This window comes from Leguminivora glycinivorella, chromosome 8 (genome assembly GCF_023078275.1).
Source record: "Leguminivora glycinivorella isolate SPB_JAAS2020 chromosome 8, LegGlyc_1.1, whole genome shotgun sequence".
Taxonomy (NCBI): domain Eukaryota; kingdom Metazoa; phylum Arthropoda; class Insecta; order Lepidoptera; family Tortricidae; genus Leguminivora; species Leguminivora glycinivorella.
The window spans coordinates 3,349,459-3,363,355 of NC_062978.1; the positions used below are offsets into that span (position 1 = coordinate 3,349,459).

The 13,897-nt window shown below is 37.7% G+C and overlaps 1 protein-coding gene across 1 annotated transcript; it reads left to right on the top strand.

The window, feature by feature from the left end:
- Positions 1 to 4,859: 4,859 nt before the first annotated feature.
- On the top strand, positions 4,860 to 5,846 carry LOC125229209. The gene is made up of 2 exons (XM_048134004.1): positions 4,860 to 5,446; positions 5,521 to 5,846. The coding sequence occupies exons 1-2, from the start codon at positions 4,945 to 4,947 to the stop codon at positions 5,523 to 5,525; spliced, it is 507 nt and encodes a 168-aa protein (XP_047989961.1). The 5' UTR covers positions 4,860 to 4,944; the 3' UTR covers positions 5,526 to 5,846.
- The last annotated feature ends 8,051 nt before the right edge of the window (positions 5,847 to 13,897 follow it).

Genomic DNA, 13,897 nt, shown 5'->3' on the forward strand with positions numbered 1-13,897 from the left:
TTTAAACAAATTTATCACAATTATTTACCCCAAAACGCAAATCGAGTTAAAAAGTCAAGAACTCCGGTCAAGAACTGCGGGACTTATAGCATGCTTGCTAGTGTGATATTAGCATCTCTATCGCTCCAAAGAGCCAGGGCTAGAGCTAACGATTGTCATATGGCTACGCCGGCTGATCACAATTTATCCGCATATTCTGGATCGTAGGAAATTCCCCGCGTCACGATCCGACCGCTGACCAAGAGAGTTTTATAATGATTTATGATTCAACACCTTATTTTTAAATTAAAGGAAAATGGGAAGGTGGGAATTATTTCATTTCAATACTTGTGATGATTTCGATAATGTTACTAGCTTTTGCCCGCGGCTTCACTCGCGTTAGAAAGAGACAAAAAGTAGCCAAAGTCACTTTCCATCCCTTCAACTATCTCCACTTAAAAAATCACGACAATTCATCGCTCCGTTTTGCCGTGAAAGGCGGACAAACAAACAGACACACACACTTTCCCATTTATAATATTAGTATGGATAGTCCAGAGGCTTTATTCGACCCACATTAACTGTCAAAGGCGCATTATTTTTAAATCAACAGTGGATATTGTATGTTGATCCCACCAAATCTTGATTCGATCAACTTTACAACCAAAACGTATTAATAAATATATTACAATTTCGACATTTGATGATTCATAATCATAATCGACTTACGATATTACCGGTATCCGCGGACAATCGTCACATTCATCACGAAACCTCTAATATCATTTATTTTTGAAATAGTTAATACTTTGGCATGACGTTTCGAAAGTGATAATAGGCAGCTTGGCGAGGATTTGAATGAATATCTTATTTCTACGCGGTTTTAGTTTTAATACTAAATTAAGTCCCTGAGGTCGATATTTTGCGTTTTCTGGCCAAACACTATCCGAAATCAACACCTGTGGAGTATTTGCCAGCAAACACTCATTGACCACAAACCACATATATACAGACTAGTTCGTCCCGTACAACAAAATGCGACCGTCAAAACGAAACTCTATTGATTCCAGCGAAAATGATAGATGTCACTCATAAATAGTGCCATTTGGCATTGATCTAAATTTAATAAATTTTGAAACATGGCTAATTTTTAAATTTACATGTTAAGATCTAATTTTCTTGACATATAGTAATAAAAACTGTTTCAAAAAATATTAGAAACAAATTAAATCTATGTTTACAGATAATAGAGCAAATTTTTAGCGTCATCTATCAAAAAACAAAAAATCACTGGTATAGAAGCGGTTAAGGTTTCAAATTTACCTGAACAATTTGGTCCTAAAATTCATTATATTCTTTTAAAGATTTATGTCTCGAAAGTGACACTTAACGACATCTAACAGTGATCTCAAGGCAACAAGAAATTTGTAGTGATGCCATCTACATTTGGCGTGCTTTTAGGCGGTCGCATTTTTTTGTATGGGATGGATATATCTACTAAATCCATAATCTCTGCATTGACGAGGAAATCGCGACACGAAAATGGGGTTGGATTGGACACACCGGAGTCCAGCAGGTTAAGACACTTTCGGAGATGGGAAAGAAATAACGCAAGCATTGCTCTCGACTGGAAACCGCAGAATGCAAGCCGTGGCCCCGGGCGCTCTATCCACTCATGGAAGCGGTCCGTCGAAAACGATCACGAGGGTCGCGGAAGATAGGAAAACGTGGCGCTGTAGTGTACACTGTACGTTACACAGACCTTCACGTAATCTCTCTTTATATTCCGTAGGTTAATGATCATATAGCGATAAGACCGCCTGTTGCTACCTATGTTTAATGTCTGCTATTTGTAATCTGTTATCCTTGTGGTGCAATAAAGAATATTTACTTACTTACTTACTTACATATATCAGTAATAAAGCATACATTCAACCAACAAGTTGTTTCCATCAATGCTCCTCTTTTACACGGCGACCCTGCCAGTGCGGCCTTGTGCTGCACTGGCAGCGCGCTGCGCTTGCCAGTCAAGGTTGTGAAGTGAAACATAAATAGAATTAAATAAAACATTTCGGACATTAATAAATATGCGCGTAAGTGTGTGGAGAGGAAAAATAACAAACGAACAGTTTTGTCAGGACTTGGAACGTGAAGTAACAGTGAAAGTCATACATAAATTTTACAGCAACGGACACTCAAAACGTATATTATAATAAGTGATTTTAAAAATGGACAAAATTTCATCATTTTCATCTTGAATTAAAACTTTAATACCTACTGCCGAGAGCAAAGTTTTCGTTTCCGTAGATTAAGGATCATAGGGTGAATTGCAGAAAATGTGTACCTTTTAGCTAATTTAGTGTCCCGTGAAAACAAGGAGGGTTTAAAAATATATTTTGAGAAATAAGGCACACCGGAGTTACGTTAATTTAATAAAAGCGAATCTTTTGATTCATTTAAAAATTAATCTTAAGACAATTGTTGCTTTTCTTTTTTTTTTTTTTTCGGTGATGCATGCAGTAACTTCACAGCAGTATAATCATGTCCCAATGTTGACCGTACTTCTACTCTTGTTACGACTCATATTAGTTTCTTAAAAGTTTAATTGTAAATTATTCAGTCTTTACATGTTCTTCTTTATGTTCAGTACGAAAATATTTGCTTAAATTAGGAATAATATATTATTTTGGTAATATTACATATTGTCCCAACTTATAGAACTTTCGTTACTCAGGGTTAGTTACAGAGGAATATCCCAAAGATTAGTTTAAAAATATTAGTAGAATTACTTCTCATTATTATTATTACACAGAGGGAACAACTGTCAAATTGTTGAACACAGCGGCATCCATTTTGTTTTCAACGTAGTGGCTCATGGATGGACGCGTGGTGTTTATTGCTATAAAATCTCAGGGTGATTAACGGTGAGTTTCCAAGGTAAATAGTTTGATTATCGTACACAGTTTTATTCATAAATGATTGTTTTTACAATGTTTTCTACAAATTTACAAGATTTTAAAGCAACATGTGACATGTTTGACGATAAATATTTTTTGAGGTTATGATTTCTCATATATCTTTCTCAGTTTCGTTATTTTTCGTTACGTAACGAAACTATTTTCACTGCGATTATGTATGTCAAAAATTTATAATAAATATTGTTGATTAGAATTATAATGTTTCATTGATAATTCTGTTTTATATAGAACCGGGCAACATTTTTATTCCCATGTGTTCCACGCTTATGTTATCAGTTTCGTTACAGCAATTATCAGTTTCGTTTTTTCTCAGTTTAGTTACTAAATCCAAAAGGTACATATTTTCTGCAATTCACCCTCAGTAATAAAGCATACATTCAACCAACAAGTTGTTTCCATCAACGCTCCTCCTTTACACCGCTAGCTTGTGAAGGTGCTTTGCACCTCTGAGGTGCCTTAGGACTACAACAAAAACAACATGCACTAAATTCATTTAGGTTTTTTTTTTCAAAAATTATATGTCTGTCAATATACGACACTTTTCATTTAATAGTAAATTGTAATTTGCAAACTGTATAGCAACACAGTTTTATATATCAAGCTACCTATATTTCTACGGCAATAAATATGCGTTCTATTATGTAACTTCTGGGTTAAAACTTTTTTAATTCAAGCGAAGACAATAAAACTACAAAGTTGGCCGAGACTAGAAGTGCAGTTGCATTGCTGGAAATATTACCCACAAACTGAGAGTACCTCTACTTAAAAAAGTTTCTCGAAACTCGTTTCGATTAGATTTTTTTTAATGGTGTAGCATTTTTGTATGTCGTCCATTCGATTTCGTGAATTTAGTTTAGTAATATCTCTACTACTAGCGATTTAAATTTTACTAAAAGAAACTATTGTGTTTTTATAACTGAATAATAGCGCCCTCTATATAGTTATGGAAACTCTTTAGTTGATAAACTCTTTTGATACTCGCAGTGTAATAGTTGTCTATGTATTTCATTTGAATATGGAATAAAGTGCTTTTGCTATTCTGCCACCGACGACATCGTTTCTTCTTTATAGGTTATGTTCCCAGTAATTTAAATTTAATTTATTCTCGCAATTTATTTTGCTGATAGAGAATTGTGATGCTGATGCTGCGCTATTGTGTTTAGTGTGTTCAGTGTGTAATATGTCGTCGTCGTTGTCCAGCACAAATTATGCTGTGAGTGTGCCTAAACTTAAAGGCCGTGAAAATTACGCAGAATGGGCTTTCGCGGCGGAAAACTTTCTTGTTTTAGAAGGGACTTCAGCGTACATTACAAGCGCGAAGCCGGAAGACACCGCTGTTGACGCGAAAACCAAAGCCAAACTAATCTTAACGATTGACCCGTCGCTTTACGTGCATATCAAAGACGTAACAACGACAAAGGAGCTTTGGGACAAACTAAAGAAATTGTTTGATGACTCAGGATTCACAAGGAGGATTAGTTTGCTGAGAAATCTTATTTCGATTCGTCTGGAAAATTGTTCCTCTATGACGTCTTATGTCACGCAAGTCATAGAAACTAGCCAAAAGTTGAATGGAACGGGTTTTAAGATTAATGACGAATGGGTCGGATCGCTACTTCTAGCTGGATTATCCGACAAATTTTCGCCAATGATAATGGCGATTGAGCATTCAGGTATCTCTATATCTGCTGATGCGATTAAAACCAAATTGATGGATTTGGAAGAGGACAGTGGTGACGTAAGTGGAGCATTTGCGATGTTTCGGAAAAAACGGTTTGGTCACAACACTAGCGGGACCAAAGACAACAATGCTCATATGTCAACGTCAAAGTCAAACTCAAATTTTTCAAAACAAAAGATGATTTGTCACAAATGCTAAATGCCGGGTCATATTCGTAAATATTGCAGATTAAGTGATAACAATAAGAGTTCAACTGATAGTAAGTCGCAAGAACATAAACAAACAAATGCGTTCAGTGCAGTGTTCATGAGTTCCGATTTTGGGAAGGACGAGTGGTATGTTGACTCGGGCTGTAGTTTTCATCTCACTGCAAACGAGAACTGGATCAAAAACATGTCAAGCGAGCTTACTACGACCGAGATTGTAGTCGCGAATAAAGAAAAACTACCCGTGAAATGCTGTGGCAATGTAATGATTACGACATTTACAAAGAAGTGTGAATATGATGTCGAAGTTGAAAATGTTTTGTGTGTCCCAAGTTTGACAACGAATCTGCTATCTGTCAGCGAGTTAATTAAAAACGGAAACACAGTTAAGTTTACGAAAGTTGGTTGTAATATTTACAATAAAATTGGAGAGCTTGTTGCGACAGCGTGTTTGATAAATGGAGTATACAAGTTAAATGTCACTGAAGTTTTTGGAGCTGCTGCAATGGTGTCAGGAGAGACATGGCATCGTCGTCTCGGACATTGCAACAGTAACTACTTGAACAAAATGCAGGACGCCGTGGAAGGGCTCACACTTGACAGTAAGATTGATATTTCTAAGTCGTCATGTAAAGTGTGTTGTGAGGGAAAATTGACACGTTTGCCTTTTCCACAGAGTAACACCAAATCTACAGAGCTGCTCCAAATCATACACACGGATGTCTGTGGCCCCTTTCAAAATGTATCTCTTGGAGGTTCCAGATACTATATAGTCTTTGTCGATGACTATAGCCGCATGGTGCATGTTTACTTTATAAAGAATAAAAGTGAAGCGTTTGATTGTTTTAAAAAATATAAAGCTTTGACAGAAAACCAACTGAATAAGAAAATTAAAATCCTAAGAAGTGATCAAGGTAAGGAATTCTGTAATAAAGATTTTGACAATTTTTTGAGTAAAGAAGGAATTATACATCAGAAGACAAATGCATATACGCCAGAACAAAATTCATTAGCAGAACGCTATCATCGGAAGCATAGTCGAAAAAGCAAGATGCCTGTTATTTGATGCAAAACTGGAGGACAAGTTTTGGGCAGAAGCGACTAATACTGCAGCATATATACTTAACAGGACTGTAGTGTCAGCTCTGAATGGTAAGACACCTTTTGAGATCTGGACAGGCAGAAAGCCAGATATAAGCCATCTCAGGATCTTTGGAAGTGTGGTAATGATGCATATTCCCAAGGAAAAACGGCTCAAGTGGCATAAGAAAGCCGAACAAGGGATATTTGTGGGATATCCAGATGATATAAAAGGCTACAGAATATATCTTCCTAGAACCAATGATATCACAACCAGCCGAGATGTGGTGGTGATGGAGAACCCTGTGCCAGCAGTTACCACAGTTGAAATTGAAGAAAAACCCATCTCGGAGAAGGTAAAAGATAGGATGTCATTGGATTCAGTGGGGGATGTTTCCAATATTTCAGGTAGTGAATATTATGATGGAGATGACACATATCAGCCAGAGGAAGAGGACTCTTCAGACTCAGCTTGCAGTATTAACAGTGTTGTGGAGGTCATCCCTGAGGTGAGAAGGTGTTCCGAGAGGCAAAGGCGACCACCAGAGAGGTATGGTTTTTCAAATACTTGTATAGGTACAGAGAGTGGAGGTGATACCTGTGAGCTTACGCTTGAAGAAGCGCTGGAAGGTCCAGAGAAAGCTCAGTGGTTGGAGGCCGTCCATGATGAACTGCAATCCTTTGATGACAATGAAGCCTGGGAACTCGCCGATGCACCCAAGGACAGCACCATTGTGAAATGCAAGTGGGTATTACGTAAAAAGTATGACAGTGACAATTCAGTGAGGTTTCGTGCTAGACTTGTAGCAAAAGGCTTCACTCAGAAAGCCAGTGTTGACTATACAGAAACTTATTCACCTGTTGTCAGGCATACAACCTTACGGCTGTTGTTCTCTTTAGCAGTACAGTTAGGGTTAGAAGTTACTCACTTAGACGTAAAAACAGCCTTTTTAAATGGTGAGTTAGAGGAAACTATATATATGCAAATACCTGATGGTTTTGACTGCCCTGAGAGTTCTAAAAAGGTATTAAGACTTAAAAAGGCTATTTATGGTCTTAAGCAGGCTTCTAGGGCCTGGAATAAGAAAGTAGACACTTGCTTGGTTGAGAATGGTTATGCGAAATCCAAAATAGAACCTTGTCTGTATACAAAGCTTGATGGTGATCGCAGAACCATTGTCACAGTCTATGTGGATGATTTCTTTATCTTTTCAAATGATGACAATGAATGTAAACAAGTCAAAGACATGTTATCAAGTCACTTTCAAATTAAAGACTTAGGACAGGTAAAGCAATGTCTAGGAATGAACGTTACATTTAATAAACTGGAAGGTTCAATCACTTTGAGCCAAGAAAAGTACATTGACAGTTTGCTGAAAAAATTTCATATGACTGATTGTAAAACTTTTGATACTCCAATGGAAAATAAGTTGCATGCTGATTCAAGTCAAAATTTTAACAATGAAGTACCATATCAGCAACTCATAAGTAGCTTAATGTACTTATCAGTTTTGACCAGACCTGACATAACTTATTCTGTAAGTTATTTAAGTCAATTTAACAATTGCCACACCAATGAACATTGGTCTTATGCTAAACGGATCTTAAAATACTTAAAGAAAACTAAGAAACTCGGTATTAAGTATTCTAAGAAAGGAAATTCAGAAATTGAAGGTTTTGTAGATTCGGACTGGGCTAGCGACACTCAGGATAGGAGGTCATATACTGGGTTTTGCTTTTTAATGTCTAACGGTGTTATATCATGGGAATGTAAAAAGCAAAGGACAGTGGCCTTATCAACTTGCCAGGCAGAGTACATGAGTATTTCGGAAGCTTGTAAAGAGGCAGTGTACTTAAGAAACCTGCAGTTCGAAATTACCAATAAAATGTATACTTTGAACCTGTTTAATGACAATCAGAGCGCACTTAAGCTGTCGTCAAATCCTGTGTTTCATAAAAGGTCAAAGCACATCGACGTCCGCTACCACTTCATTAGAGAGTGTGTTTCTGATAATTTAGTTAAATTGCATTATTTGCCCACAGCTGATATGCCCGCTGATTTGCTTACAAAAAGTTTATGTGCAAAGAAGCATTATAATTTTATAAAAGCCTTAGGTATGGTTAATGTTTAATTTGTTTTACTATTATTAGTGATAGTGGGGGTATTGTGTTTTTATAACTGAATAATAGCGCCCTCTATATAGTTATGGAAACTCTTTAGTTGATAAACTCTTTTGATACTCGCAGTGTAATAGTTGTCTATGTATTTCATTTGAATATGGAATAAAGTGCTTTTGCTATTCTGCCACCGACGACATCGTTTCTTCTTTATAGAAACGAAAACGAGTGGTCATTACCACTAGATTTAAGGTTAATAAACGTTATTTTTCAAAAATAGCATTTCGTCGTCTCCCAGAGACTTTTGAACGGCGAATTCGTGCGTTCGAAATTCAAAAATCGATCCCCAGATCGGGTCGCGGGCGAAAAATAAAAACACGAAAGTACAGTCAACAACACAGCTGTGAATACAGAGGAAGTGCCAAAAATATTTTTCACCACACCAAGTGGTAAAGGCTTACTTGGCTATTCGAAAACAGATAGCAAAATTGCATTTTATCCACAAGAGTGCAAAGTAATTTCATACAAATTTTAACTTGATGTCTTAAACTGACTGGTAGAATTTACCTATAAATGATGATTTTGAATCATAAATATTGAATAGACTGATGGATTTGATTTAGTTTGATGTTTTATAGTCTGTATTTTGTTCGTGTTGGTGTGGTGAAAAACGTTAAGTTTCACTCGGCGGCAAAGTTTGTTTAACCTTCGTGCCTTGAAACCCTCGCAACGCTCAAGATTCCACTTTTAGAACCACTCGCTACGCTCGCGGTACAATATTGGAATCCATCGCTTGCTCGGGTATCAATATTGGCACGTGTGGTTAAACAACAACTTTCCCCCTTGTAAAACAAATAACTACTACTATCACCTTAATGTACAGGCAATAAAATTCTGTACACATATTTTTGACACATTATTATTTACGCGGAATCACAACAATTTTACAATGAAAACTAAACAATTTTATCAATACAAAGCGCTGCGTAGCAGTTTTCAGAACAAGCAAATTTTCACTTTTTAAAACAAAATTTAAGAAGCGCGATAAGCGCGTCGGTTCGCATGGCCAGTGCGCGCGCTTCACACGAACCTCCATGGTGCTCAGACCAAGCATAGCAGGCTGACCATAGGATATGAATCTGTGAGGCTGACGCCGTGGCTTGCGTGGGCGACGGTCGCGCGATGGTCGCGCGACGGCGATGCGACGCATACGAAATCAAACCTTATCGATATGGAAGTATGAGACGCGACGGCGACGGTCGCGCGACCGTCGCCCACGCAAGACACGGCGTGACACTGAGCCTGTCGCTTACAAATGTGCTCACTCATAGCCACAAACTCTCCGAGGCCCTACGATGGAGCGAGCTCGGCTAGAAGGTGCCTAAATATATCACACTTGACTCATTTATTTATTTATTTATTTTAAACTTTATTGAACATAAAAAAGTGCAATTGGTGGACTTAATGCCCTTAGGAATTCTCAACCAGTCAACCATGGGGCGAAATAGAAATGCGTCAAAGTGAGAGCAGTGAAAAACAAAAAAGTACATAAGTAGGTAACTAAAATAAAGGTTACGTAGGGTAGGCTTGGGAAAAATAGACACCGGCAAGGAATTACACTCGCAGTGCGTTACAAGAAAAGAAGAAGCAAAGTTCTTCGTGCGAATTGGTGGAATACCTATCTAATCGTGCGTCTAAAAGTTCGATATTAGGCAGAAAGTAGATTTTCCCGATAATTCAACATGAACAACAAAAAGATTAGGCCTGTTCTAATTTAGTGCTTTACTTTGACAATAGTTAGAAACCGATGGGCAAAGTTTCGTGCGATTTGATTGTTCGCTCCGATATCTTACAAAGGGAAAATCGTGATAAAAAGATTTTCGTGTTAACGAGGACTAAACTTGCATGATTTCATGTTATACTAAAGATAATATTGAATAACTTTGTGTTAAATACATACAAAATTGAAAAAAAAAACGCAAAATTTTACTTTACTTTTTTTTAATACTACGTCGGTGGCAAACAAGCATACGGTCCGCCTGGTGGAAAGCGGTCACCGTAACCTATGGACGCCTGCAACTCAAAGAGTGTCGCGCGCGCGTTGCCACCCCACATGCGCGTTGCCACCCCATTAGAAACTTGTGTTACACTCCCTTTTGCTGGCCTTTTTTTGATTGGAGATAAATTACAGTCAGTATTCGATCTTCTTGGTAACACCGTTTGATATTGACCAATGAGGAGGCACACTCAAAGGTTATTGGTTATTAGTCCATTGCACAGATAAAGAATTTCATATGTGAGAGCGAGAAGAAGACATTTTTCTCTCTCTCACACATAATTATGAATGACAGTGACATACCTAGACACTTGCACAGGATAAAATGTCAGTGTGCTTCCTCATTTTGACACATATCAGTGAAAAGAAGGAATATATAAGACTATCGGTCAAATAATCATCCGAATTTAATGTTTTAATCATGCGCCAAAAAATGGCAGTAATATACTGTGACTACAAACTTTATTTTCACCACACCCTGGTAAAGATTTTCTTTGCTATTCGAAAACAGATAGCAAAATTGCATTTTATCCACAAGGGGGCAAAGTAATTTCATACAAATTTTAACACATTAAATCATTTTTAAACTTGTTTTATTTAAGGGGCTCCATCCGGTTGTCATCGATTTTTGAGAAGGTTTGAGTTGAAATTCCTAAATTTGCACTCCAGAGAGAATTATAAGACCAACGGCCATAGGTACTTCAATTTTTATCTCTATTCGTAAGAGCCATATTTTGAAAAATAATAATAATACTTATTTTTTATGTTTTTTTTTAAACGTGGACTAAAAAAACGCTTTCATCAAAATTAGATTTTAGTGAAGGGTGTTATTTACATATATGAAATCGACATGTTTGGATTTACCTTTGACTTTTCTAAAAATTCAACATCTTTTAATGTTTTTAATTAAGACAAAAGTCATGACCAAAAAAACAGTTTTTGACCGTAAAATTGTTCAACTTTAATGCCAAATATCACAGAAACAATCTGTGAAGTAATTATGAGATACTATTGTGTTTAAAGACGATGCTGTTATTATAAGCTTTAGAAACTATCATAATATCAACGGATTCAAATCGAAGGTCATTGGCGCAGGGAACGCCCTCAAAGTAGAGAAACTCCTATACATGGTTGATATCCATACTATTCATACATCCATAAAATTCATTTGTTTCAGTTTATACTCAATTCTCTTTAGTTTTACTAAAGATGCCCATTGTTCTCACCAGAACTAGCACAATAAAGGCCAATACCAGTTAATTTACGGTTTACGCCACAACGGATCTAATAGCTGGTGGAGGCAATGTTTAAATGTTTTCTTTAGGTTCGTTTCTTTTGTGTAATTACCTAAGGCACCCCCATATAAGGAGGCTAACTGGGGCATTACCATGGGTTTTCGCGTTCTAGAATGTTACTCGACATCGTAAACGTCTCGGAAAATTACACTTATAACAGCGCTTCCAAACGCAACGCAATAGAACCATGCGTAATAGAACCAGAACTTATCTATCCAGTAACGTATTCTACATATATACATAAATCCACGCTTGTGTTGTCGAAAGAAGTAGTCAAGCTCATGAAATTGTTCAAGTTTCAGCAGTAGAACTCATTAGCTGCCTTTACACAGACGCTCTATCGCGCGTGATACAGCAATCGCGTGTGAAAGAATGCGCATGTAAAGCTGGCGAGAGGGGAAGGGAAAGAACGCGCGATTGCGTCTGCCAGTGCGGGCGCACAATCGCGTGGTTGAGGTAAAGACTGTATCGTTAAGTATGAAGACAACTTTGAGTAGCCGTATTTATTTGCTATTATATTTTTTTCTTATAAAAAGCCATGGGCTTAATAAGGCACATAATAAGGTACACATTTTGTCCTAGACACTCGACGTAAAGCATATGGTTTAGACAGTATTGACTTAATCCTCCCGAGTACCAATTACGATTCCGGACAAATGCTACTAGAAAATTCACAAAGTGCGTAAAAGACGATACGATTGCGAAAAAAAATTGTATGGTGCGAACCTCAACGACACATGATCCACAAAGCAGAATATCTGGACATAGTCTAGCCACTGTTATTTAAAAAAAAATAGTTCAGGATCTGTGTATGGCGGCCAATTAGAGAATGTGGCACGGTGCTTACTCTAACTCCGACTTTGATGTTGAATTTGACTATCATACATTGTTTATATCGATCTGGTTTAAGTACTGTTCAAACACCATGAATGTCAATTAGACTTTGGCCAATGGCTAATTTTTTTATCTGTTTCTCTCATCCTGCTAGCATCAAAAATTTACGGCAATCCGGAACGTTGCTCAAAATTGCGTTTTTTTAAATTATATAAATTCGCCGCATTTATTCTACAAGTACCCAATTGGAAAAACCATGAAGAGGACTCTTAAAGAATATATTTTGGCAGCATATTAATCTTTGTTTGTTGAAATCGTACAAAGAGTCATTGAAATATTCTCAAATTAAGCCAGATAGGGGTTGTCCGAAATTTATTTGCTAGACCTTAATGAAAGTACCATAAAGTCCCTAAAATAAAAAAAATATCAGACCTTCTTATATCAAATAGTACTGTTAGCGACGCGTCGAAATATATGTAAAATAGCATAAGAATTCGATTAAGACTGTATTCGCAATAAAGATTATTTCGTAGGTAGGAAACGGGTAGAACTGCGTTAGTTAAGTTAATTTTGTCAATTCCGATTATTAAGTATGATAATAAGACTCATATGTGATGTATTCGATAGCAGGCAATTCCCATATTCCTTCCTTCCCAAGTCGCGGAAACCGAGTCCAAAGTTCAATCTAAACTCAGACTGTCCATTGGACTACGATTAATAGCCAATAAGCACTAACGTGAGAGGCTTAGAGCGAGAAAACCGAACTCTCCTCTGATTGGCTAAAAATATTTCCTTAAAGTTCCGAAATCATTTTCCTTTCACCCGAAAATTGCCTTAGGATTACTCGAATCCAAGCCAATAACTCGATAACTATAAGACATATGAAGATGTAAATAGTTTTAAAACGTAGCTGGGAACTTACGTAACACGATAACCTACATTTCCATAGTAATATGCCGTTATCGATAACAATGGAGCTCAAGGCGAGCCGCGAAACCAGTCTATTGTATGGCCCGGACGGCTAATCACCTCTTCTATTGTGTAAAAACGTAAACAAACGCAGGTGCATTCCACTCGAGGTGAATGACCCTAGTGTCAGGTGCATTGTTACGTAATTTCGAAGCGATAGCCTAATTAGTTTATAAGTAATTAGGATTCGAACGAAAAATGATAGCGTTAAATTCACGTAATCGAGCGCCGTAACGCGTTCGACCAATCACGACGCGCCATCCGTCGCCTATCGGGCGCAATTATTTACCTCTCTATCGCACGGAGCCTCGCGCTCAGCCGAGTCGTGATTGGGCGAATAAATTGAAATGTTTCTTTCCGTGAAGCGTAGGCGCATTCTGAAAAGGGGTATAAAAGGAACGATCGCTCGGTATGGGACATTCGAATTCGACCGGAACAAGAAGAACCAGCAGCCTCCAAGGAAAACCAGCAGCCAGCAGCCTACTACAAGCAGCCTACAGCCAGCAGCCAGCAGCCTACAGCCAGCAGCTAGCAGCCTACAGCCAGCAGCCAGCCACCCTCCACGACGGGTAGCGGCAGCAGCAGAAAACGACAGCATCGCGACGTATCGTCCGTACCGAGCGTTTCGTTAGGATCAAGTTAGGATATTAGCTTAGGAGTATTTTTATAACCGCGTTAAAATTAGAGTCGTTGATTTTTGT